Source organism: Podarcis liolepis (genome assembly GCF_965112155.1).
Source record: "Podarcis liolepis genome assembly, chromosome: 1".
Taxonomy (NCBI): domain Eukaryota; kingdom Metazoa; phylum Chordata; class Lepidosauria; order Squamata; family Lacertidae; genus Podarcis; species Podarcis liolepis.
In genome coordinates, this window is record NC_139554.1 from 14532603 (window position 1) to 14559964 (window position 27362).

Below are 27362 nucleotides of genomic sequence, written 5' to 3' on the forward strand. Positions count from 1 at the left end.
CGATGGCCCGCTAAGGGGAGGTTTGCAGTTGCAATGCAGGTCCTGCTCTCTGGCGATGCGTGAGTGCGGCTGCAGCTGCAGTTGCGGTAGGTTGTTTCCGCGCGTTGTAACGTGGTTGTTCCTCAGGGACAATGGGGGAAAGCACACAATTTAATTCAAATTACAGGAATTGGTGGAGACGGCTCAATTGACTAGCAAACTCAGAGGAATCTCAAAGCGAAAATTTGCAGAAAAATGGGATGGTTATAGAAGATATGTTCAAAAATGCAATAATAGTTTTGACTCCGTGCTAGCGTTAACTAACTATGTTAGTTCTTGGTATGAGCTTGCCTTTTCCTGTAAGACCTATTGCAGTCGTTAAGAGTCGTCAACAGGCTCATCTCAGCTATCTGCCAATCTCCCATTCCCACCACCCTTCTGAGTAATACCCCTCCCCACCTTCTCACTATATAGAAGGATCTGGCAGCTTCTGTTTCAGTGTATCTGAAGAAGTGTGCATGCACACGAAAGCTCATACCAAGAACTAACTTAGTTGGTCTTTAAGGTGCTACTGGAAGGAATTTTTTTATTTTGACTATGGCAGACCAACACGGCTACCTATCTGTAATGATAATAATGAAAGTAAATATTTCCCCCCCTTTTATCTTACAAAATCTTTTCTTCAACTTTGACTTCCTGTCATGTCCCTTTGCATATATTTTATCTTACAATCGAACGTACACAGAACAATATCTATATAAATTTTCCAATACATTCTGAAAACATAATAAATCCTTAATTGTTGTCCACCTCCTTTTAGTTCCTTTATCACTCTAACGCTAGCACAGAGTCAAAACTATTATTGCATTTTTGAACATATCTTCTATAACCATCCCATTTTTCTGCAAATTTTCGCTTTGAGATTCCTCTGAGTTTGCTAGTCAATTGAGTCAATTGTTGATGACTCTTAACGACTGCAATAGGTCTTACAGGAAAAGGCAAGGGGTAAGACCTATTGCAGTCGTTAAGAGTCGTCAACAGGCTCATCTCAGCTATCTGCCAATCTCCCATTCCCACCACCCTTCTGAGTAATACCCCTCCCCACCTTCTCACTATATAGAAGGATCTGGCAACTTCTGTTTCAGTGTATCTGAAGAAGTGTGCATGCACACGAAAGCTCATACCAAGAACTAACTTAGTTGGTCTTTAAGGTGCTACTGGAAGGAATTTTTTTATTTTGATTATTATCATTGTGGGTGTGTGGGTGTCTGTACATATGTGTTTTTGTATGGAATGTTTGGGAGGAAATAAGATGGTAAATAACAAATGACAAACTAAATATTGATGTATGTAATTTTTATTTCTTAATTATATTTAGTGGTAGTATGGTTATATTGTTTTTTTGTAACAAAATCATTCAATAAAAATTATTTTTTAAAACATTAGTTGCAGAGGACCTTGGCTTCTGCTTGGGGGCCTTTGGAATTTTGCTCTCTTGCATGCCTGATCGGCTGCAGTTGCTGCACACGCTGAAGAATCTCAGGAGGAGAAAACCCTCATTGGCTTCATTAGAACATGCAGAGGCTAGAGCAGGCACCCCCAAACTCGGCGCTCCAGATGTTTTGGGACTACAATTCCCATCATCCCTGACCGCTGATCCTGTTAGCTAGGGATGATGGGAGTTGTAGTCCTAAAACATCTGGAGGGCCGAGTTTGGGGATGCCTGGGCTAGAGAGTGCTTAGGACCACAAATTTACTTGGAGGTGAGTCGGGTGGCTAATTTGAAACACTGAGAACATGACACAAGAAGTATGCAACCCAATCCAAAGTTTATTCCTAGATATGTTTTTGTATATTTATTTTCTTATGCTTCTACCACAGGCAGGACATGAGCACAATAGCACTTTAATTGCTAGTGAGCCACAGCAACTGGGATTCAAAGAAACACCTTCTCCTATACTGGAGGAAATATAAGCACTGTGGCTAGCAGATCCGATAACCTTAAACTCCCTGAATTCATCTAATCCTCTTTTGGAGGTATCAAAGTAGGTGACCCAGGTGGCCTGTGGGTTACAGGTGGCACTGTGGGTTAAACCACAGAGCCTAGGACTTGCCGATCAGAAGGTTGGCGGTTCGAATCCCTGTGATGGGGTGAGCTCCCGTTGCTCGGTCCCAGCTCCTGCCAACCTAGCAGTTCGAAAGCACGTCAAAGTGCAAGTAGATAAATAGGAACCGCTACGGCAGGAAGGTAAACGGCGTTTCCGTGTGCTGCTCTGGTTCGCCAGAAGCGGCTTAGTCATGCTGGCCACATGACCCAGAAGCTGTCTGCGGACAAACGCCGGCTCCCTCGGCCCATAGAGCGAGATGACTGCCGCAACCCCAGAGTTGGTCACGACTGGACCTAATGGTCAGGGGTCCCTTTACCTTTACCTTAAGAAGGTGACCATCAGAACATATTGTGGTAGCAAATTGCATCCTTTAAATATGTGCTGTGTGAAGAAGTCCTTCATGGATGAAGGAGCTAAGAATTATTATTATTATTATTATTATATTATTATTATTATTATTATTATTATTATTATTATTATTAATGCCCCACCCAACTGACTGGGTTGCCCCAGCCACTCTGGGAGGCTTCCAACACATATAAAAACATAATAAAATGTCAAATGTTAAAAACTTCCTGATACAGAGCTGCTTTCAGATGTCTTCTAAATGTTGTGTAGTTCTTTATCTCCTTGACATCTGATGGGAGGGTGCTCCGCAGAGAGGGCACCGAGAAGACCCTTGGAGCTGGACCTCAGTATCCAGGCTGAACAATTGGGGGTGGAGACGCTCCTACAGGACTGAGGCCATTTAGGGATTTTAAGGTCAGCACCAACACTTTGAACTGCGCTCAGAAACGTACCGGGAGCCAGTGTTTGTTATGTGGTCCCGGCGGCTGCTCCCAGTCACCAGTCTAGCTGCCGCATTCTGGATTAGTTGTAGTTTCTGAGTCCCCTTCAAGTTGGCATACTTGTGTCTCCAGTAGGTCTCTCCAGGCACTGGGCCAGACCCTGGCTTGCTTAACTTCATCAAGATAGTGACCTCATGTGCCTTCAGAGCATGCCCTGTGTACATGTGCATAGAAGCCAGCCTTGAAAGGAAAGAGGAAGTGATGGTCAGATCTGGGAGTGATGCGGTTACCATCACTCATTCGGGAAGTAACTTTCTTACGTTTTCTCTTAGTCATATTATTTTCTTCTCCATGCTTGCCATAGATACTGTGTTGCAGGATATTGGCTCAGCATTTGTGAAGAAATGGACTGGGAACAGCTTGACATGAACCCCAGAGTGATTGCAGCAATTAAGAAAGGTATTTACTCCTATTCTCTTATTTGCACATCGCACAATCACTGTACAGGCATAAAGAAAAGAGGGGTTTTTTGTTTTTAAAAAGTCTCTTGCTACATTTGACATAGGGGAAATGTCCTCAGACTAGATAGGTTGCTGTTGCTGCCACCAGCCCAGACCTGTTAGAAATGTTCCACTCATTTTCCAATAGGATTTGCATCTAGGTAGATGTGTGTAGGATTACAACTTTGCAACCCAAAACTTATTGAACTCAGTGGGATCAGGCATATATAGATCTGTATTTGGTTGTCTATAAATCAAACTTCCCCATCTTGGTGCCTTCCATACGTCGGTGGACTACAACTCCCCATCACCCCTCAGCATTAGCTGAGTTCGCTGGGGCTGATGGGAGTTGTAGTAAAGCTGCTGTAAAGGAACTCAGGTTGTTTTCTGAGGTTCAGCCCCATTGAATACTTTGAGACTTACTTCTGGGTAAACAGACACAGGATTGAGTTGTAACACTAGTTAATGTGTAGGGAAGGGTACCAAGAGGCGATAAATACGGAAACTTCATCTCAGAACAGTAATTGTCAGTGCAGCCATATTTTTCGCTCCATAAGGAGCACCAGACCATAAGGCGCACCTAGATTTTGGAAGAGGGAAACAAGAAAAAAAATATTCTGAATCCCAGAAGCCAGAACAGCAAGAGGGATCTGGCTTCTGGGATAGCCTCTGGCTGTTCTGGCTTCTGGGATAGCTGCGCCAAGCCTCTTCAGGGCAGTGGGATGAAGGCTCCCCCTGCCCGGAAGAGGATGCGCACGGCTAAGGCAGAAGCCAGGACAGCAAGCGGGATCGCTGCGCAGGCGAGGCGCTGCGCAGAGGGAGAGCTGCGCAGCGCCCCTTCAGCGAAGCGGGAGGAAAAACAGAAGGAGCCCCTTCTGTTCCTCCTCCCGCTTCGCAAGACAGGCACGTCGCTGAAGAGGCGCTGCGCAGCTCTCCCTCTCTGCAAATCGCCATTCACTCCATAAGACTCACTCACATTTCCCCTTACTTTTTAGGAGGAGAAAAGTGTGTCTTATGGAGTGAAAAATACGGTAAATTTCTATTCAGAAGTAAGTAAGGCTGAGGAGTTCAACAAGTTTTTACTCCCAGGTTACTATGTGTAGGACTGTAGCCTAAGGGCCTAAAATACAACACATGCCCAAGACCTGTCCTCCGCTGCTACTACATTTCATTTTTTTAAAAAAAAAAAATCTAAGTAGGTTATGTTCAATCACTTTTCTCATTTCAGCAAAAATCAAATCTATCCAAGAGATTATGAACCTTTCAGGAGCAGATTTGCAAAGGCTGACAAATCTGTCCTGTACGGATGTACAGTACCTGCTAAGGGCCATTTCTGGTGCATTAAGGAAAAACTCTGTGCTTACAGGTAAATAGTTCTACTTTTTCATGATGTTTCTTTAAATGCACATTTAAAGAAATATCATGAGTTTGCAGCGTGGATATGAATGTATGGCTTTATCCAGTTATGCCCTTCCCCAATTGGGGGTTTTGAAAATGGAAGATTCTCTGATCTAGCAGATGTTAAGGGATCAACGTGTGACTTTTGGTTATTAGCCGTGACCCCCGCTAATTGATTTACGAACCTCGATTAGCGATTTATGGCTGCCCGGTCCGGCGCGCTTCCCTCAGCTGCGCCACTCAGTCACAGCTCAGCAGAGTTTCACACAGCGGTGTAGAACTGTCACCAGCTTGATTCAGCTTCCAGACAAACACACAGAGTCCAGCTTGTCTATTTACAGCATTTATTCCAACATTTCTCAGGAATTTCCAGGACTATTTGCAGCCATGCCAGACTTGCGTCTTTTCCCCACGGAACACAGAGTGGGACTGACTAACTCCTCCCAAACTCCTCCCAGCTTCGAAAGCTGACGTCAGAATGGTGTGGCATCATGGGAGAAACTTAACTCGTTAAGTTCCAGCTCCAACACCCTCCCTTGCCGCACCTTCTGACAAGACCCTTTTGAGTTCAACACCTTTCCCTTTGCCTTGTGCTCCTTCCCAGCATCTTTCCCAGGCACCTGTTGAACCCCTTCAACACTCCCAGAATCACACTGTGCGAACCAGGCCCACGCACTTGTCGCCTGGTACCTTTCCGGCGGAATGCCCTTCGTTGAGCGACTAGACCTTCTGGGCACAAACTCGGATGTTACCTCTGACTCACTGCCACCAGGACCTGTGTCCTCAGCCTCACGGGATTCCCCCTCTGACTTAAAACGTTTCCGAACCCTCTCCATTACACTCACCGGAGAACTGGGCTCGCTTTTGGGTGTTCTCTTAACCTGTGGAGAAATTTCAGATACCTCCTCCTGTTCCTGACTTTGGTCAGTTACCTGATCGTCATCATCAGACTCAGTTTCTTCTTCCTCCCCCTCAGAATCTTCCTGTTCTGAATCAGAAAGACATTCTGAAAGAACATCACGCTTTGAAGCAGGTTTTGACTTTTCATCCTGCTCATAGAACTCAGCGTGCTTGCTGATCAGTAACTTACTCTGATCACCTGATGGAAATGCAAACCTCCATGCACTCGCTGTTGGCTCATACCCACAGAAGATCATTTTCCGGAACTTGGATCCATCTGGCCCCTGCAACGCAGCAGGTACTGACACAGACGCATGTGACCCGAACATACGCAAAAAATGAATCTGGGGTTTCCTGCCATGCAACAGCCCAAACAGTGTGTCCCCTACCATGGAATTGTAGGTGCGATTCCAGGTGAAGCTCACATACTTGATTGCCTCCAGCCAAAATCTTGGAGGCAACCCAGAATCTTCCAGCAACACCTGTGCAGTTTTAACCAGAGCCTGACACTTCCGCTCTGCCTCCCCCCTCTGATTGGGTGAAGTCACTGTGTGACGTATCCCTTTCTTGCGAAAGTACTTCTGCAAAGCAGAACCTGTAAACTCAGCTCCCCTGTCACTTGTGACAGCTTGCACTTTGGTGGAAAACTTTACTTCCACCTCCTCAATCCAACGTTTGAACAGCTGTGCTGCATCACCCTTGGATTTGAGACCGTGTGTCCAGGAATTCTGTGTAAAATTATCCTGTATCGAGAGCAGAAACCTTGACCCTCCCAGACTTGGTTCTTTTACAGGACCCCACAAATCTACGTGAATTTGTTCAAAAGGCCTAGTGGTTGTCCTCTCAATTTTTGGATAACTGCATCCTTTTACCTTTGCCAGCTTGCAAGTTTCACAACTTACAGCATGTCCACATTCTAAAATCTTACACCCCTTAGAAACCTCCGGCAGCACCTGTAGTTCTTCTACTGAACTATGTGCCGTCCTAGCATGCCAAATATGGACACATTCATCATGATTGGGAATTGTAGCACGCAGTGCTTGTGCTTTCTTAACCTTCCCATTACTCTCCAGAGACGTTTTAAGAATGAAGAGATCATTCTGCCCCTTTTTTAACCTTGGCAAGCATCCTCCCTCCTTTGGAGATTGTGCACACATCACCCTGAAAACAAACCGTAAATCCCATTTTCAGTAGATAAGGCACAGATAAAAGACAGTGGTTCATCCCAGGAACGGTATAACACTCCAGCGTTTCCTGTAAAATACGAAAATGCAGATTTACAACGTTAGTCAAATTTCCTTTCTGTCCATTTGCAAACAGTACAGATTTCCCGGCAGGAATTGCCGTGCAGTTCCACCTCTCGACAGCAGGTGTCTCTGGAATCAAATTGCGATTAGCTGCAGAGTCAATAACAAAACGAAACTTGGAATTTTCCACACGGCCGTCTTCGAACAAAGCCATGCTCGCTGCTATCTGATACGTCTCCTCACGTTGTTTTCCACGTCCTCCTCTTGCGTTCCCAGGCTGGCCTGCTCTCCCAGACTGGTTCCCATGGAAACCCGTCTGGATCCCATGAAAAGTGTCCTTGACAACATCCTGCCGCGCCTGTGTGCTCCGGTGGGGGCAACTGCCACGCAGACGTTGAACTCCAGTGGAAAAACACTGCCCGGGGCTCCCAGCTGGCTTGGCCTTCCTCCTCCTGGAACGGCGCCTCCCACCAGCCTCGCCCCCCCTGAAGCTGCTCTTCATTCCAGCAGGTTCAGTGGAAAACTTTTCAAACTTGCCTTTGGAACTTTCCGCCCCCCCGACTTGCTCACTAGCACTCCTTGAGGCTAAATCATCAGGAACAGGGGCTCCAGCCATCTCTAGGCTTCCAGCTTCAATCTGCCCTTGGCCTCCTGCTGAGCCTTCACACAGACGTTTCAGCACACGCCAAGCCTCATACGCAGATTCAACGCTTTCCAGGTGCTGTTGCAAATTAGCATGAACACCTGCTCTCAACATGCAGAACTCAGCTTTCATAGCTTTCTCCCTCTGCATTTTCTCCTCCAGAGAAGCAGATTGCGACTTTCCTGCAACTCTGTCATCTCTGTCCACCAGTTGCACTGGTTCCCTTTGGGAAATGTCCCAAACTTCCGTGGCCATGAACCACGCTCTCACCCTTTTTGTCCAGGTATTCCACGCTTGGACGGTGAGTTCCTCAAGCTGTTCAAACGGAGCTTGAATCCCTTCCTGGCCATCTGCCATCTTCTCCCGTTCTCCCAAGGGGGCCCCAAGCTGTACTTACGATCGCACCAGCTCCTCCGGCTCCTCAGCTTCGTGGAGAAACGATACCTCAGCTCTGCGCAGTTCTCAGCAACACAGGCACTTCTCTGCGTCTTGCAGCTTGCTTGTTTGCTTCTGCCTGCTCTTCCTGCCGTCTCTGCTCGACACCGCAGATTTTACAGCTCCCGTGACAGTTTTACAAGCGATGATTTAGGATCCATAACCTGTGACTTTTGGTTATTAGCCGTGACCCCCGCTAATTGATTTACGAACCTCGATTAGCGATTTATGGCTGCCCGGTCCGGCGCGCTTCCCTCAGCTGCGCCACTCAGTCACGGCTCAGCAGAGTTTCACACAGCGGTGTAGAACTGTCACCAGCTTGATTCAGCTTCCAGACAAACACACAGAGTCCAGCTTGTCTATTTACAGCATTTATTCCAACATTTCTCAGGAATTTCCAGGACTATTTGCAGCCATGCCAGACTTGCGTCTTTTCCCCACGGAACACAGAGTGGGACTGACTAACTCCTCCCAAACTCCTCCCAGCTTCGAAAGCTGACGTCAGAATGGTGTGGCATCATGGGAGAAACTTAACTCGTTAAGTTCCAGCTCCAACACAACGTATATTGTGATAACGTTCAGACCTGTTCAGGGAAGTTTTTAATATTCTGTTTTAATTTGTTGGAAGCTGTCCAGAGTGACTGGGAAAACCCAGCCAGGTGGGCAGGGTGTGTGTGTATTTATATAATTTTTTTATTATGTTTGATATGGCTACACAGGGATTGGGGATGGAAATACCAGCTTTTTTCTTTCCTGAATCCTCCTTTTAGCTCTTCAGCTATTCCAGGACAGAAACCACAACACTTCCCAACACCAGAAGCTAAGCCTGGGCTGCCCGATTCTGGACAGCTTGCTACAAGGCGGCATTCCCCTTGCAGGAATCACCGAAATTGCTGGCGAAAGTTCTGCTGGGAAGACCCAGATTGGTTTGCAACTGAGCCTTTCTGTGCAATATCCTTACAAATACGGTGGATTGGAATCTGGTAAGAAACATACATTTCTGTACACGTGCTTGGAGTGTCTAGTATCTGTAGGAGAGGTGCTGCATGCTTGAAAAACCTGTGCCCCAATAAATCAGTTCTTCAACTGGCACATCTTAAGTTCTCCGATTTGTGATAATTGTGCACTACTTTTATTCTGCATAGTGTTTATTCTGGCTTTGCTTATCCTTTGGAAGAGCAAAATACTCTGCATTGGGCTTCAGGTACATACCGTATTTTTTGCACCATAGCACTCACTTTTTTCCTCCTAGAAAGTAAGGGGAAATGTCTGTTCGTGTTATGGAGCGAATGCCTGCGGGTGGCGGGGGGGATCTGCTGCAGTCGTGAGCAGAGGATCCATGGTTCCCCTTCCTTCCCTCCTCCGTGGCTCGCTTTGAAACAGCAAAGCGGGAGAAGAGCTGCTGAGTGGGGAGGAGAGAGGGACAGAGAGCCTGCTTGCTTTAAAGGAGCAAAGCGGGAGAGGAGAGGAGCCGCTTACACGAGTCCGGAGCTGTTTTTTTCAGCGAGCCGGGGAGGAGGGAGAGAACAGCTCGCTAAATAGCAGCAAAGTTTTTCGCAAGCAGGCTCTCTGTCCCTCTCTCCTCCCCACTCAGCTGGCTTAAGAGCAGCAAAGTTTTTTAGCGAGCCGGGGAGGAGGGAGAGAAGCAGAGCCTTTAAAGGAGCAAAGCAAGAGAGGAGAGGAGCCTTCTCCCCTTATACCCCTCTTCTGCATTAGCAGCATCCTTCTCCACCCACCCCACGCGTGTTCCTTGTCCCTTGAGTGCTTTTCCTTCCCTCCCCACTTAAAACGTGATCCACATGGATCCTCAGGATTTTTGCATTGGGCTACCCCAAACTCACCGTCAGATCACATGTCTGTGGCCACAGCATGAACCACAAAAATCATACTTCCACTGTTTCGTTTAGAATATTTTTTTCTTGTTTTCCTCCTCTAAAAACTACATGCGTGTTATGGTCAGGTAAGTGTTATAGAGCGAAAAATACGGTACTTTGTTATGGAGAGGGGCTTGAGGTTCCACTGAGCATTGCCAGCCCACTTTGCAACATGACTTTTCCATTCTTGTTCAGATATACCGTATTTTTCTGTGTATAAGACTAGGGGTTTTTTTTTTAACCAAAAATTTAGGTTTACAGTTGGGGCTCGTCTTATACATGGGTAGTGCTGAAGGGTGTTTTCTTAATTTGGCGTCTCCCCCCAAATAGGGGGCATCTTATACATAAAAAGGTAAAGGACCCCTGACAGTTAAGTCCAGTTGCGAACAACTCTGGGGTTGCAGCGCTCATCTTGCTTTACTGGCCGAGGGAGCTGACGTTTGTCTGCAGACAGTTTTCCCAGGTCATGTGGCCAGCATGGCTAAGCTGCTTCTGGCGAAACCAGAGCAGTGCACGGAAACGCCGTTTACCTTCCCGCCGGAGAGGTACCTATTTATCTACTTGCACTTTGACGTGCTTTCAAACTGCTAGGTTGGCAGGAGCTGGGACTGAGCAACGGGAGCTCACCCCCATCACAGGGATTCAAACTGTTGACCTTCCGATCAGCAAGCCCTAGGCTCAGTGGTTTAGACCAGTGTTTCCCAACCTTTTTTGGGCAAAGGCACACTTGTTTCATGAAAAAAATCTCGAGGCACACCACCATTACAGCCCCGTGACGTCAGCGCGCAGCGTCACGCCGGGAGGGACATGAATTGCTAGCAAATTACATAATCACCTCCTTGAGGGCTGTCTCATCTTCTCCGAAGGCAGAACCCCATTAATTAACAGCACAGACTCACACCATAGCCAAGACGAGGGGGGAAAACCTCAGTCATGCACAGTCATGCACATGTGGGGGCTAAATGAGGACGAAGACCGGGCAGAGAGCAGGGTTCAAATCACCCCACCTGGCCAGGACAATCCCTGGGTGCTCCCTTGGGCCACTCGCCTGACCCACCTCGCAGGGCTGTTGTTGCGAGGATAACACGGGGAGAACCACGCGCGCCCCCGGGAGCTCCTTGGAGGAGAAAGCGGGCGATGAATGCAATGCACGAAATATATGAGAGGCGACCAGGTTTTGCAGGTGAGGGGCCCCCGCCAGCCTCCGCTTCCAACACCCGGCGCAACGACGCCGAAGTTTCCCCCCGGGCTCGGCTCGGGGAGCAGCGCTGCTCCCCCCCGGCTCCCCTTCACCCTCCCGGCTCTCTCTGCCGCCCACTGGGGACCCCCCTCACCTGCCAAGTCCAGAGCGCCGGTGGAAGTTGCATGCATGCATGCAGGGCGCCGCGTTGCCATTGCATTGCACTGCACTCCATGCAACGCCTGCACGCATGCATTGCCTTGCACGCCCGCCAAGGGGTCTCCCCGCGGTCCGATGCGTCCCCTCCGGCGCGGATGCAGCATTGCAAAAATAACCCCCCCCCGACGCAGCCCTACCTGGGGGGCAGCCTCCGCCGCTCCGCCTCCTCGGGGATCCCCGGGCTCCATCCTGCCGCCCGATCTCCGCGGGGGCGCAGGCAGGCTGCGCGGGGTCTGCGCGGAAGAGCCCCTGCCCGCCCGGCCGCCGCCGCTGCGCTCATTCCATGGCCGGGAGAAGAGCGCTTCAAACAAAACGCCCAGCCCGCCAGGCCACGCTGGGAAACATAGTTCGCGCACCCCGCGCGGGCGCGGAGCCCAAGGGCGAGGGGACTACGGATCCCGGCAGCCCCTGCGCCGGGGACAGAGGGGGAGAGGCCGGGTGCAGGGATGGAGGGACAGGTGGGTGAGCAAGTGAGTGAGTGGCAGCCGCCAAGCCTTGGCTGAGAGCCAGGAAGGGCCTCCCGGGAAGAGGAGGAGGAGGAGGGAGGCGCAGAGCGGGAGGAAGGGAGGGAACCCCAGGGGTCATCTAGTGACGGCACCCCAATCGAAAATTTGACTTTTAAAAAAAAAATCTTTCGAATTTTTTAATTTTTCCCGCGGCACACCAGGCAACATCTCGCGGCACACTAGTGTGCCGCGGAACAGTGGTTGGGAAACACTGGTTTAGACCACAGCACCACCCATGTCCCTTGAGTTATACATGGGGGCGTCTTATACATGGAAAAAATATGGTATTTTGTACCACTTGCTGTGCCCACAAAATGCAAGTCAACCAGCCTAACATTGAAACTTGTGACAGGTTGACATACCACTGCTTTTACAACAAAAGTCCTGTTTCCTCTGTGTGATTTATCCAATGAAAACCAACAGCCTTGGTATATTCTTCCACCCTGCTGCCATGATGGAAAGCCTGTCATTCCAGGAGTTCCCTTCTGTATTTTGCAGGTGCTGTTTACATTTGTACGGAAGACGTTTTCCCAAATAAGCGCTTGCAGCAACTGATTGAGCAGCAGCCCAAAGCGAGGGCTGACATTTCGCCCGATGTGGTGCAAAAAATAAAATTTGGAAGTGGCATTTTTGTTGAGCATGCCGCAGACCTGGTGAGTAGCAGAGCAAGTTTCTGGCTGGTAGGATACATGGATCTAGGGTAGTTGAACCGAAATCTCATTGAAAGCAATGGGACAAGTTACCGTATTTTTTGCTCCATTGGACGCACCGGACCATAGGAGGGGGAGAACAGGGGAAAATTTTTTTTCTTGTTCTCCCCCTCTAAAACAAGGTGCGTTCAAGGTACAGTGGTACCCCGCAAGACGAACGCCTCGCGAGACGAAAAACTCGCAAAACGAAAGGTTTTTTCGTTTTCGAGTTGCCTCGCAAGACGAATTTCCCTATGGGCTTGCTTCGCAAAACGAAGCTTGCCCCGGGGACAGCGGATCTTCTCTTTGAAGCAAGGGGCCGCGGGGAGATAGCGATCTCCCTGCAGCCCCTTGCTGCAAAAGACCGGGGGAAGCGGGGAAGCGAAGCGCTTCGCTTCCCGCTTCCCCCGCACCTCTTCTAAAGCAAGGGGCTGGGGGGAGATAGTGATCTCCCCGCAGCCCCTTGCTGCAAAAGACCGGGGGAAGCGGGGAAGCGAAGCGCTTCGTTTCCCGCTTCCCCCGCACCTCTTCTAAAGCAAGGGGCTGGGGGGAGATAGCGATCTCCCCGCAGCCCCTTGCAGCAAAAGATGTCGGGGGAAGCGGGAAGCGAAGCGCTTCGCTTCCCGCTTCCCCCGCACCTCTTCTAAAGCAAGGGGCTGGGGGGAGATAGCGATCTCCCCCCAGCCCCTTGCAGCTTCCCCCGACATCTTTCGCTGCAAGGGGCTGGGGGGAGATCGCTATCTCCCCCCAGCCCCTTGCTTTAGAAGAGGTGCGGGGGAAGCGGGAAGCGAAGCGCTTCGCTTCCCGCTTCCCCCGACATCTTTCGCTGCAAGGGGCTGGGGGGAGATCGCTATCTCCCCCCAGCCCCTTGCTTTAGAAGAGGTGCGGGGGAAGCGGGAAGCGAAGCGCTTCGCTTCCCCGCTTCCCCCGACGTCTTTTGCTGCAAGGGGCTGGGGGGAGATCGCTATCTCCCCCCAGCCCCTTGCTTTAGAAGAGGTGCGGGGGAAGCGGGAAGCGAAGCGCTTCGCTTCCCCGCTTCCCCCGACGTCTTTTGCTGCAAGGGGCTGGGGGGAGATCGCTATCTCCCCCCAGCCCCTTGCTTTAGAAGAGGTGCGGGGGAAGCGGGAAGCGAAGCGCTTCGCTTCCCGCTTCCCCCGACATCTTTTGCTGCAAGCGGCTGAAGGGAGATCGCTTCTCCCGGTGCTCCGAAGCCGGGCGGGGGGCATGGGACACCTCCCGCCGCAGCGGGGACACCTTTTGAAGGCAGGCGGGGGGGGCAAAGACTTTGGCCCCCCGCCCGCCTTCAGAAGAGGTCCAGTCGGTTTCCCTAGGAACGCATTAATTGATTTTCAATGCAATCCTATGGGAAACCGTGCATCGCAAGACGAAAAAACCGCAAGACGAAGAGAATTGCGGAACGAATTAATTTCGTCTTGCGAGGCACCACTGTACATTCACCAGAGCTTGTGGGGCTGGCGGTGGGGGGAAGCGCTGCTTTCCCCCACCGCCAGCCTCAAAGATCCCTGAAGCCTTTGGAGTGCAGCGCCCCGCTGCCCTGCAGAGGTTTGCGCTCAGCAATCCCCAAGCTAGAGCAGCGAGACGGAGCCCTCCGTCTCGCTGTTCTGGCTTGGGAACAGCCTTGCTAGCTTCTGCAGGACAGCGGGGTGAAGGCACCCCGCTGCCCTGCAGAGGTTTGCACGCAGCCGTCCCCAAGCTAGAGCAGCGAGACGGAGCCCTCCGTCTCGCTGTTCTGGCTTGGGAACAGCCTTGCTAGCTTCTGCAGGACAGCGGGGTGAAGGCACCCCGCTGCCCTGCAGAGGTTTGCGCGCAGCCGTCCCCAAGCTAGAGCAGCGAGATGGAGCGCTCCGCAGTGCTCCGTCTTCCTGTTCTGGCTTTGGGCTTAGTGGCGCAGCCTGCATTCGCTCTATAAGGACGCACACACATTTCCCCTTAATTTTTGGAGGGGGAAATGTGCGTCCTATAGAACGAAAAATACGGTAGTTATGACACCTAAAGGACCCATCTCTGCTTTGTGCAAAACACATAGAGCAGTACCATTTGAAATCCCACAGCTGGTACCCAGTACTTCAGCACCTCAGTTGGGGTGATAATTCATGGGAAAGGCTGCAAAAATGCGAAGTCCTTGCTGGATGCAGAAATTAGTTTTTAGGGAACCTGAACTTTCATGGTTTATTGTTTTTCTTTCAAAAAGAAAAGTTTCTAGACGTTAGGGCTATGAAAAGGTACTTGAAAGTGTGTAGGTATTGCTGCTGAAATCTTGGAAGCTATGAAGTGATTGACTAAAGTTTTTGCTGCCCTACATATCTCCTTGTCTCTCGTTAGCACATTTAGAATATTATTTTAAAAAATTAAAATTGCACACAAACATGCATAATTTATGAAAGTAGCAGAATTTCACTAGTATTTTTTTTTTAAAAAAGCAGAATCGGCACTGTTTTGAATTTAATTTTAACGTTATGGACGTTATATTCTACCAGGGTGGATAAAAATCAATGATTTTTTTTTAAAAAAATTAAAAATCGGATTTATTAAAATTTAAATCAGATTTTTTTCCAATTTAAATTGGATTTTTAAAATAAAAAATGCTTTTAGAGGAAAAATCTTTCTAAAGATAGTTTTCTATTTAGCACACAGGCTACTCATCCAGAAATAAGGATTTGTTTTAAGTTTTTCATGTGTGCTAAAACTCAGTCTAAATCCCCCTCCCCCCCAAAACCGTTTAACATCAGTTAACAAACATGGATACATATGCTATAATGTTATTGTTTTAGTTAAATAATTTGTTTAAATTGTTATTAATGATTATTTTTCTCCTTCCAATAAAGTACAGCAGAAAAGTTGTCCAAATATAAACAGTTAACTTATTAAACCTCACAATAATTTCATAATTATCTGTGTAGTATGTAGTATATAGCCAAATCAGTAATTTTTGATATAACTGTAAAAACTACTCTGAAAACTTATTATTCCAAAAATGAAACCTTCATCTGGTTGTAAATATTAAGATTATACCAGCAAGAATGAGTCTTTCTGTAAAAAAAAAAAAAATTTAAACCAAGTCTTCCTGACTAGTTATTTAAATCAAGTCTTCCTGACTAGTGATTTAAATCGATTTGATTTAAATCAAATCCACCCTGGATTCTATAGTCTCCCCAGTGCTACTTAGCTTGAAACTTATTAGTCTCTCTTGCTCTGACATCTGACCAATTAAGCCAAAAGCAGCCTGCTTAAGCATCCTGTGATAACAGACTAGATTGTCCATTCGGAGCTGGACAATCTTGGCTGCTCATTGGCAGTGATTCTGCATCTCTGCAGATCTGCTTGCCAGGGTCAAGGGTGCAGGAAAGCACCTTCCAACTGTGGACAGAACCACAGAGACTTGGGGCAAAAAGGGGAATTGAGCAAGAGGGAGCAATCCGTTGCATCAAAGATGGCAGCGAGAGCAAGGGAGGTACAGAATGAATTGTGCAGTATTGTACCGCGGCACGCCTAAAGCCCTGCACTACAATAAATGCCTAGAGTTTGTTTCCTGTTGTAGCTGTTTTGTTGCATTGTGAAGAGACGTCAGCCTTGTATAATCAGTTACTTGGCAGAAAACCAACATTCCCTCCAGCATGTTCATCATTCCCTCTTTGTAAGCACAACAAGGGGATCAATTTGGTTTTCCAATAGGGCACAGTGTTATCTTTTTGCCTAACCATGTTTGCTTGTTTTTCTTCCTTTTACAAAGTGCCACGATGCATTCTTATCTGCCACATTTTTTCGTATAAAAATCTGCCATGTGTGGATTTTTATTTTTAAAACATGTTCATGCTTAAGAGGCGTGAAATGCAGCAAGGGGAAACCTATTTGCTAAATGCTGCCCAGCGGCTGTGGAATAGCTTGGGCTATAAAATTAATTCTTTTTGAATTAGCTTAAAAACAAAACAAAACCTTGCTTCTGTTTTAGAATTCATTGCAGTGGGATACAAGTTCAGCTTCTGTTTACTTTCAGTGGGGCTTAGCCATGACTGATCTTGGCATCCCAAGTTTTTTAGGATCTTCAACTTAAATCCCTTTCAACTCTATAGTTCTATTAAATCCTTGTTGACAGCCAGGAATGGGGAACCAATAGTGCTTCTAGTTGAGGTCCCTGTCCTGTTGAACTTCTGGTGCCATCTATAAACTTAAAAAATAAAATAAAAATCCAGCAGACATTTAAACCAAATCTGGTTTTTATAATTTAACTGGCTTTTATTTTCATTGTATTGTGGGTGGGGGTTTTTTTGTACACTGCTTAAGAGACAGTAGCAACTAAGCAGAATAATAATAATAATAATAATAATAATAATAATAATAATAATAATTTATTTATACCCCGCCCACCTGGCTAGGTCCCCCCAGTCACTCTGGGCGGCTTCCAATAAAAAGATTAAAAATACATTAAAACATCAACCATTAAAAACTTCCCTAAACAGGGCTGCCTTCAGATGTCTTCTAAACGTCAGATATTTATTTCTTTGACATCTGGTAGGAGGGCGTTCCACAGGGCCGGCACCACTACCGAGAAGGCCCTCTGCCTGGTTCCCTGTAACTTAGCTTCTCACAGTGAGGGAACCGCCAGAAGGCCCTTGGCGCTGGACCTCAATGTCCGGGCTGAATGACGGGGGTGGAGACGCTCCTTCAGGTATACTGTGCCGAGGCCATTTAGGGCTTTTAAGGTCAGCACCAACACTTTAAATTGTGCTCGGAAACGTGCTGGGAGCCGATGTAGGTCTTTCAAGACCAGTGTTATGCAGTCTCAGTGGCCACTCCCAGTTACTAGTCTATCTTAGGCTCAAGATGCTTCCAGCTATTAGCTGAAGTATAGCAGAACAGACCCAGTGAGGTTGCAAAGTACCCCTTGCAACAGTGCAGGCCTTGGCCTCCTCAGTCTGATTTCTGAAGGTTCCTTATCATTGCAGGAGACTTTCCACGAGTGTATTACTAAGAGGATTAACTTGCTGGTCTCAAGGGGCATGGTTCGCCTGGTCGTGATCGATTCCATCGCTGCCTTATTCAGATGCGAGTTCGCCGCCAAAGATTCCGTCCTGAAAGCCAAATATTTGCAGACATTTGGAGCCAAACTTCACAAGCTAAGCAGCAAGTTCAGAGTCCCAGTGGTATGCATTAATCAGGTAAAGCTTAGAATTTATTTGATTTCACCATTGTGGGCATGGATTTCAATGGATCTAAATGTGCCCATTTGGATTTTGGCTTATCTGGCAGTTCTGGGAAATGTAAGCAGAGCTGATGCACTGAAGGGACAGTGAACCAGAATATTACATCAGATAAGAACATATCAGCACAAGCGAGATAGGGGTGGAACAGGATGGCATGTATGTGTGAATGCAAAAAGCCCTTGGGCTTATTTATTGCATTCTCAAAAGTTTATTTCTTTTTTGGCTGGTCTTTTGGGAAATAGTGAGAGGTGGCAGTTTTTTCTTCTTCTCCATCAGCTGCTCAGCATGGAATATTTTGTGCATGTTATCCGAACTCACTTCCAGGTGCGATTGCAGTTTTACGTCCACATACCTGGTTTTGAAATGGACTTGATCTTGCTTATCTGGAAGCAAGTCCTGCTGATCTTCACATTCCAATTCAAAAGTGTATTAAGTAGCCCCATCTAAACATGCATCATGGTACACTGATTCCAATGGAAGTTGCCTCCAAATAAAAAAATTGCCCTTATGTTTCAGCTTTTTATCCAGATACTTCAAACTGGTATTGGGGATCAGAAACATTCGATCACAAAGGAGTTTCTCTCTCTCTCTCTCTCTCTCTCTCTCTCTCTCTCTCTCTCTCTCTCCACCTTCTTGTGCAGACTAACTGAAGCTGCAGTCTCTCAGTATAAATGCAAGGGCTGAGTAGCTCAGTTGGTAAAGCATGAAATGCTTATTCTTGGGGTCCTGGGTTCTAGACTTACATTGGGCAAGAGATTCCTGCACTGCAGAGGGTTGGACTAGATGTCCCTCATGGCCCCTTTCAACGCTACAGTTCTGTAATTTGTAGTTCTAGTCCATCACTGCTTAGGTGCAGAACTTGCATTTAAACATTATTTATCTGGTAGCCATGGGCAACAAGGAATTGAATGCAGATAATAAAATGTTGATGTGGGCTTCTAGAGTCTTGTTGCCTTGTCTGCCACCACCACTCTTTCCCTTCTTTGTGGGGGAGGGGGGAGGGAGAGAATTGTACAGCCTGTCCATAATCCTTTATTGCAAGGGGAGCATTTTCCTGCCTATTCCCCTCTTGGAAATCTTTTGCTTGCTCTCTCTTTTTTCCGCATTCTAGGTAACTGACACAATGGATGAGAAAGGAGGTGCTGCTCAGAGTAGTCCTGGGTGAGTACAACACATGCATGCGCAAACACACACACACACCCACTCAGCAAACACAGCAAACACATTTGAATAGAATAGAATAGAATAGATAGATTCTTTATTGTCATTACACAAGTGCAACATTGCACAAAGTGCAACGAAATTGGATGCCATCCCTTAAAACAACAAAAGCAAAACAACAACAACAACCAAACAAACCACATTCCAGCCACACCCACACCACACCCATCAAACTCCCAGGTCACACTATCGAGTTACAGCATTCAAAAAGGCCACAGCTCTTGGATAGAAACTGTTTTTCAGTCTATTTGTCTTTGACTTGATGTTTCTATATCTCCTGCCAGAAGGCAGTAGTGCAAACATAGTGAAGAACATACAAAGGGTAGTTCACCACTCTCCTAGCAGCAATGGACTTGACACACAAGTGGCAATATTGCACCAAGAGGCTCTGATTCTCCACAGCCCCCTTTGGTACATACTGAATGCATAGGGTGGGATGGGGGTGGTCATCCAATTTGACATATTTTGTGCCCATGTATTGTATGGGGGGGTGCTCAGTGCTCTGGTGCACCCAAAAAACCACTCAACACTTAACTGACATTAAGGCAGGGATAGAGAAACTGTGACCCTCCAGCAGCTCCCAGCAGCCCTAGCTAGAGCTGGAGTGGCCAGTGGTTAGGGGCAAAGGGAGCTCAAACACCACCAAAAGGGCCATAGGTTCCCTGTCACTGATTTAAGCCATCTGTTCCACAAGGCCAAGGCCCTAGCATAGCCCTATAATTCCTGCATTGCAGGGGGTTGGACTTACATGACCCTTGGGGTCCCTTCCAACTCTGCTATTCTATGATATGCCTCTGGGTCAACTCAAACTCTTAACTTGGGGAGGAGAGCCTGGTACCCTCGAGATGTTGTTGAACTCCCATCAGCTTCACCCAGCATGGTCTTAGTAAGGGGTGATGAAATTACCGTATTTTTCGCTCTATAACACGCACCCGACCATAACACGCACGTAGTTTTTAGAGGAGGAAAATCCGTAGGCATGCCACCCGTAGGCATTGCCTCCATAACACGCACAGACATTTCCCCTTACTTTCTAGGAGGAAAAAAGTGAGTGTTATGGTGCAAAAAATACGGTAGTTGTCCAGCAATCTCTGGAGGTCCCCGATCCCCGACTTAACTGGCAAGTCTGCCCGTCTTAAACTTAGCAGGAAGTTTTGTTCAGACACAGGCTTTATTGTGTTTTCAGATGCGCCACCAAGAGAGTAGTTCCGGCACTTGGAATAACTTGGTCCAATCAGCTGTTGATGCGGCTGATGGCAAGCCGGAGGACAGACCAACCGCTGGCTGCGAATGATGCGCCACACCAGGGCAGAAGTGCGCTGCGGACGTTAAGGGTGGTTTTTGCTCCTCACCTGCCCCCGTCTTTTTGCTACTATGCAGTCAACTTGGAAGGTGTAAAAGGAATAAAGGAGACGCCACCGAATTTATGAAGAAAACTGTGAAGCTTCTTGTGTGCTGCAGATTTATTCATGCTACAGTACAATGGAATTTAGCTGCTGTAGTAAAATCGGCAGCGAACCATGGTTGCATCCAGACTGCATCCTTGGTTAAGCTGGGAAATGTAAACAAAACTAATTTTGGGAGGGAGTAATTTTTACTTTTAAAAGGGAGTAATTTTTGGACAAGACCAGCCCAGTTTTAAAGCAATTGCAGAGTCAGGCATCTAACAAATAGCCTAATCTGAATCTGAATCCTCTGGAGGGTTAACTTGTTAAAATTTGTCGAGGCAAACACTGAGTAAGTATCTTATATTTATTGGTCCTAGGGTAAGAATATCCTTTCTCTAGAACCTGTGTGTGTGAATATTTACAGTTGGTTTCATCTGTTAAGGCTGAACATAAGAGTTTGTATAAGACCAAGACACTACTTTAATCCAGTTTATCTTTGGAGCCCCTTTGGACGTTTCCTTGTATATTCCGAAGAACTATAATGAGTTTATTCTACAAAGCTTTGTCTTTTATGCCCCCTTTTTTTAAAGAACAGGTTATTTAAAATTTGCTTTTAAAAGATAAACAGAAATATTAACTGCTTTTGTAACACTCTTAACATAAGAAGCCACGTTTGCAGAAGTCTTTTTCTTTCAATATTTTATTTTTACACTTTGAAAATGTCAAGGACGCTTTACATGTTAAACAGTTTCACAACGGACCACAGCTCTGTAACAGGTTTGAAAGAAAAATTCAGGAATCATTTCGTGGAAATAAGCTATACATAAGAAGCAATATCTTTTGTTCTACGTTCTAAGGCTGCTTTCTATGGAGACGTGTATTTAGAGAACTAAACCGCCAAGTTGAAAGCACAGTAATTCTAGTTAAACATCCAGAATATTTTAGCATTAAGAGTTCATGGCTTAACTACTGACCTCTCATCTTCTACCGTGCAAGAATGGGATTCAGAATTTCAAATTTAAGCAGGACCTAGCCAAATCAGGTCTAGGTAGATCAACGTGCAAAACCCTTTACTCATTCTTCAATGACTTAAATTTATCTTGCAACAATTTTTTAAAAGTATATTTCTAATTTAAAGCTGAAGTGCAAGTCTTAACTTATCCAGTTGAAAGCTTCCTTTTTTTTTTACAAAACAAAACAAAACATTGCTCCCTTGTCAACTCTTCACTGACCTTAATTGCCTCAGAGCTTTAAAGTGACATTCAGCTATGCCTGTTTGTTTAGATTAGGCATCCAAAAGGTAAGTGATCCAAATACTCCGCATTATTCAAACTGAGAAGATGAAATTTCATATTACAGTACAAGAAACACAGGTCTGCCATCAGAAACAACAACTTAAATGTCACGTCCTCTATCCTAATCTACAGCACCATTTAACCTGGAATGTCCTGACATTACACTATCCTCCCATTAGCCGCTGCTCTTGTCATCAAGTGTGGGAGAGCAAACCAAGCATATCATCTATATGTAAGGATTTTGGAAAAGCTGTTGGGGTGGGGGAGCTGTGCTCTTTGCTGTTTCTGGCAGCGGCCCTTTTGCTCCTTGTAATGTACAGACTGAGAACAAATGTGTCCTTGGTTTAGTATTTCCTGGGTCTCCCTGTCTCGAAATCACAAAATAAAGGCCAGTATTTGAAATCAAGAGCAGTATTTATGGGCTTTTCTGAAGTATGCATGAGGCCAAATTCCGTTATGCTAGCTTGCTTTATGAGAAGCGCACACTGCATATGACTTGAGCCCAACAACATAGCAGCATTAAGGAATATATGTGCCCTAGTAAACAAATCTGTACATTTCAACTTAACATTGTAAACCGTTTCAGTGTTGGGATTCGCAGGATACTGGATAAGTCTGCAGGCTTCAACAGGATGATGCAATACTCTGCTGGGTCAGAGTGACTCAGCAGGAGTGTGATTAGTGTAATTGGCTATCACCTGTTTTAAAAAGGAAAGCCTGTTTAACAGGGAGGGTGGTGGTTGTGCTGTAGTGTGGTGGTGCTGTGGTGGAGAGTATTCATTTGTAAGTACTCTGTATGGACTGTTTCTTTTGTAAATACCTGTACATAGCTCACATTAAAAAAGGACTGCACTGAAAAACCTGGAACTCTTAGTGCTTTGCTGAAAACGCCGCGTGGAATACGCGACAGGGTTATGGGCCCAGCACGCTTCCGCTGCGCAAGAGTACAGGTGGCAGTTATCTAGCCGTGGGTGCTGGAGGTGAGCTGCAGGGATGGAGCAGTCCAGAACTGGCGTGTTGCTGGAGAAGCTGACGGCCACGAACTACAGCACCTGGTCGGTCCGCATGCAACACTTCCTCAAGCGTGAGGGCCTGTGGAAAGTGGTGGAAGAGCCACCGCAGCCCCCGGAGGAGGATGAGGACGACGATGAAAAGCTGGCACTAGCAGAGGCCCAGCTTGAAAAGGATGAGAAAGCTTTGGCTACGATCATCCTTGGAGTGGACGACAGCCAGCTAGTCTACGTAGCTGATAAGGTGACGGCAAGTGAGGCGTGGAATGCGCTCAAGGCTGTCCATGTGCGAGAGACAGCTGGCTCACTGATAACACTGACCAGGAGACTGTACCGGTGTCGGAAGAAACCGGGGGACTCCCTGGTAAACCACCTAAAATTCCTAACAGGCTGTTTCCAGGAGCTAGCCTTAAGAGGGAGGCCTGTGGGGGAAGAGGACAAAGTCTTTATAGTCCTGAGTTCCCTTGACGACAGCTATGATATGCTGGTCAACTCCCTCGAGTCTGTAGAGACTGATAAGCTGACTCTGGAATACGTGACCGGACGGTTGTATGCAGAGGAGGACAGGCGTGCAGAGCGAAAGATGACCTCAGCCCAGCTGTTGGAGCATCCCAGAGGGAACAACAGCCGGGAAGAGCAGAGGTGTCGGGAGCCGGAGAAACAGCCAGGAGGAGCTGCTGCAGACCAGCCGGTGGTCAACAAAGTAAAAAGGTGTTTTTGCTGCAAGTCCAGTGGACATCTGCTGCGGGACTGCCCGAGAAAACAACAAAAACAGCAGAAGCACAAGTGGCAGCAGAGGGAGTCTACTGCTTGGGTGTCTGCAGATGGTCAAGAAAATGAGGAGCTGTGGGTTCTGGACAGTGGAGCTTCTCAAACCTTTTGTAAAAGAAAAGGACTGCTAACTGATGCTAGGGCTTCAAACAAAAAACATGTAAGTCTTGCTACAGGCCAGAAAGCTAATGTGGTTTGTGAGGGGGAGGTTGTGTTCCCACAGCTGGGACACACATTCAGGAATGTGTTGTGTGTGCCTAGTTTGCAAAACAATCTCCTGAGCATTCCTGATTTGGCAAAAGCAGGCTTTGAAGTAAATTTTGTGGGAGACCAGTGCCAGATAAAGCAAAATGGGGCAGTGTTGGCAAATGCTAGCCTTAGAACTAATATGTATGTACTGCAGTGTGAATCTAAGGTTGCGAATGTGCAAAATGTCCCAACCCATGATATGTGTATTCATCTCCTGCACAGGCGTCTGGCTCATGCTAGCTATAAGGTGCTAAACAAAACATTGGAGTTGTGTGGCGGGATGAAAAACATAAAAAGTTGTGATAATTACTTAGACTGTAATATCTGCAAGGAGGTTAAAAGCAGGGCTTGCCCAGTAGCAAGAGCAAGCCAGAGAGAAACCAAAAAACCACTGGAGTTGATCCATGCTGATGTAACTGGTCCTTTTCCACCTAGTGTCTCCCACAACAAATACTGTTTAATCCTAGTGGATGATTTTTCTAGATTTGGCTGGGTCTATCCATTAAAGCAAAAGTCTGACGTTGCCCAAACTTTGAAGTTCTGGGTAAGAAGGGTAGAAAGGCAACTTGGTGAAAAGGTGTCCTCTATTCAATCAGACAGGGGAGGGGAGTTTATGGCAAGCTCCCTACGAAACTGGTTGCGTGCCCAAGGGATTAAACATAGGCTTACCAATGTGGCCACGCCTCAGGAGAACGGAGTAGCAGAGCGTAGAGGAGGTGTCTTGCAGACACAAATGAAAGCATTGTTAGCAGATGCAAATCTTCCAATTAAGTACTGGGCTGAGAGTATTAAGACTGCGAATTATCTTGGGAATCGCTTGTGGTCAAGGGTACTAGATGACATACCCTATAAAATTCTCTATAACAAATGTCCCAGTTTGCAACATTTAAGAATCTTTGGGACAAAGGCGTGGGTTGACATACCTGTGAAAAACCGAAGAAAAGGTGGGAAAAGGGCACAGCAGTTGCTATTTCTTGGGTATGAAAGTGGTACGAAAGCCTACAGGTTTGAAGATGATAAAAACCTTTTGAGTTATAGTCGATCAGCCAGCTTTAATGAGCAAAGAAATTGGCCCAAGATACATGCAAACCTGCTGCCAGAAAAAGTTTTACTGCCGAGCATACCTGATAAGGCAGCTGAAACAAAGCTAAGAATTGGCAGCTCTCCCAGAGAAACTGAAAGGGGGAAAGTAAAAGTTGAGCATTTTTCTCCAGCTGCTAGCATGGAGCAGGGGAGAGAAGAAAGTGCAACAGGGACAGGAGGAGGTAGATCTCCAGAGTCAATCCACCCCAAAAGCAGTCCTGAAGGTAGCCCAGGGGGTGAGATTAATGAACCAAGGAGGTCTGCAAGAAGTAATAAAGGTCAACCTCCAGACCGTTATGGGTTCCCAGCCACCATAAACCAGGTTTGTGTAACTGAGCCAGAAAACTTTGAAGAAGTGCAAGAGTTACCTACTCTAGAGAAAGAGGCGTGGTTAAAGGCAATGCAGGCAGAGTATAACTCTCTGCTAAACAACAATGTGTTTGTACCTACAGAATTGCCTGAAGGTAAAAAGCCCATAAGCTGTAAGTGGGTTTTTAAAGTGAAAAAGCTGGCTGATGGTAGTTGTCAGAGGAAAGCCAGGTTGGTTGCACGGGGCTTTACACAGAGGAAAATGATACATTATGATGAAGTGTTTGCCCCAACAGCAAAGGCTGAAACAGTAAAATCAGTTTTAGCAATGGCAAGTCTGAGAGGGTTAAAAGTTAATCATTTTGATGTTGCCTCAGCATATTTAAATGCTCCTATTGATGCTGAGGTATATTTACAGCAAATACCAGGTTATGAACTAGAAAAAGACAGTATGGTGTTAAAGCTGCAAAGGGCACTATACGGTTTACACCAAAGTGCACGTCTATGGCATGAATGCATAGACACAACTTTGAAAAAGATGGGATTCAAACAAAGCCTGGCTGATTCCTGTTTATATTCAGCAATGGTGCAAGGAAGTGTTTGTTATTTACTTTTGTATGTTGATGATATCTGTCTGATAACAACTGCACAAAAGCAAGTGTCTTGGTTTATAAACAGCCTAGGTAACAAATACAAACTGAAGTATTTGGGAGAGATTAAGAATTACTTAGGAGTAGAGGTTCAGAGAAATGAAGAGGGCGTTTACTCTCTGAGTCAGAAGGAAAAAATCGAAAAGTTACTGAAGATCTATGGAATGGAGAGGGCAAATGAGGTTGACACTCCCATAACTACCCAGTACAAAAATGAACCAGAAGGGCAAAAATGTGAGAATGCAACAGCGTTTCATTCTCTGTTGGGTTCTCTGTTATATTTAAGTTGTTGGACAAGACCCGACATAACATTGGCAGTGCACATGTTAAGCCAAAGAAGTGCAGACCCGGCTCAGAGAGATTGGGTAGCACTTAAAAGAATCCTAAGGTATCTGAAAGGCACAAAAGATTACAAGCTGGTTCTGGATACAGGATATGATCAGCAAATGTATGCATACACTGATGCCAGCTGGGGAGACAGAGAAAATGGAAAGTCTACCACTGGCTATGCCATATATATTGGAAATGCCCTGGTTCAGTGGAAATCCCAGAAACAAACATTTGTTGCCACAAGTACTTGTGAAGCAGAGTACTCAGCCATAAGCGAATGTGTATCACAAATAGAGTGGTTTGCTTGCCTAACAAAAGAGCTTGGAATACCTTCTGAAATGCCAATCACTGTGCTAAGTGACAACATGGCTGCACAACAACTTGCTAACCAACAGAACTTTAAGAGCAAGAGTAAACATATTGCGATAAGATACGGAAATGTGAAAAATGCTTTGGAAAGAAATGTGTTAAAGGTACAGCACTGTAACACAAAATGTAATGTGGCAGATTTGTATACAAAATGTTTGGATGCTCCTAAATTTCGAGACTTAAGAGAATTATTGGGTCTCAAGCCTTTGACTTAAGGAGGAGTGTTGGGATTCGCAGGATACTGGATAAGTCTGCAGGCTTCAACAGGATGATGCAATACTCTGCTGGGTCAGAGTGACTCAGCAGGAGTGTGATTAGTGTAATTGGCTATCACCTGTTTTAAAAAGGAAAGCCTGTTTAACAGGGAGGGTGGTGGTTGTGCTGTAGTGTGGTGGTGCTGTGGTGGAGAGTATTCATTTGTAAGTACTCTGTATGGACTGTTTCTTTTGTAAATACCTGTACATAGCTCACATTAAAAAAGGACTGCACTGAAAAACCTGGAACTCTTAGTGCTTTGCTGAAAACGCCGCGTGGAATACGCGACATTCAGTACAGCACTGCACTTTCCGTTTTCGGCTCTTATGTACAAAATAACCGTATTTCATATACCAAAGTCAGTGGAATCCTGTTAGTTTAAACTCCAAACAGCCCTCAGTTTTCCCAGCTTGATTATTTGCATCCAGCTCATTGCCCTCCATTATCCCTTAGTGCGTTCCAATTTGTCCCTTGCCAAGCTACAGTTTGCTGACATTGGCAGAAATAGTCCTATTGGCTTGTATTGTTTGTATACCTGACTGGGGCTTGCATTGAAATAGCACTTGGGTCTTCTTCAGATTTAACCTTTGCTTCCATACAGTGGCGTAGCGTGGGGGGCGCAGGGGGGGCCGGCCGCACCGGGCGCAACATCTGGGGGTTAGGGTTAGGGGGCACAAATCCACGGGTTAGGGGGCACAAATTACTTGCCTTGCCCCGGGTGCTGACAACCCACGCTACGCCACT

The 27362-nt window shown here is 46.6% G+C and overlaps 1 protein-coding gene across 4 annotated transcripts; it reads left to right on the forward strand.

Moving 5' to 3' along the window:
• Positions 1-6: 6 nt before the first annotated feature.
• Positions 7-21482, forward strand: XRCC3 (X-ray repair cross complementing 3). Of its 4 annotated transcripts, none has more exons than XM_083519827.1 (8): positions 7-86; positions 3240-3334; positions 4604-4741; positions 8769-8981; positions 12276-12430; positions 17431-17643; positions 18800-18849; positions 20096-21482. In XM_083519827.1, exons 2-8 carry the CDS (start codon positions 3280-3282, stop codon positions 20337-20339), a joined length of 1068 nt encoding a protein of 355 aa, XP_083375953.1. In that variant the 5' UTR covers positions 7-86; positions 3240-3279; the 3' UTR covers positions 20340-21482. The 4 variants fall into 4 exon arrangements, with proteins under 4 accessions (XP_083375953.1, XP_083375952.1, XP_083375951.1 ...); XM_083519826.1 differs by lacking the exon at positions 7-86 and adding an exon at positions 1861-2028; XM_083519825.1 differs by lacking the exon at positions 7-86 and adding an exon at positions 1861-2024.
• The last annotated feature ends 5880 nt before the right edge of the window (positions 21483-27362 follow it).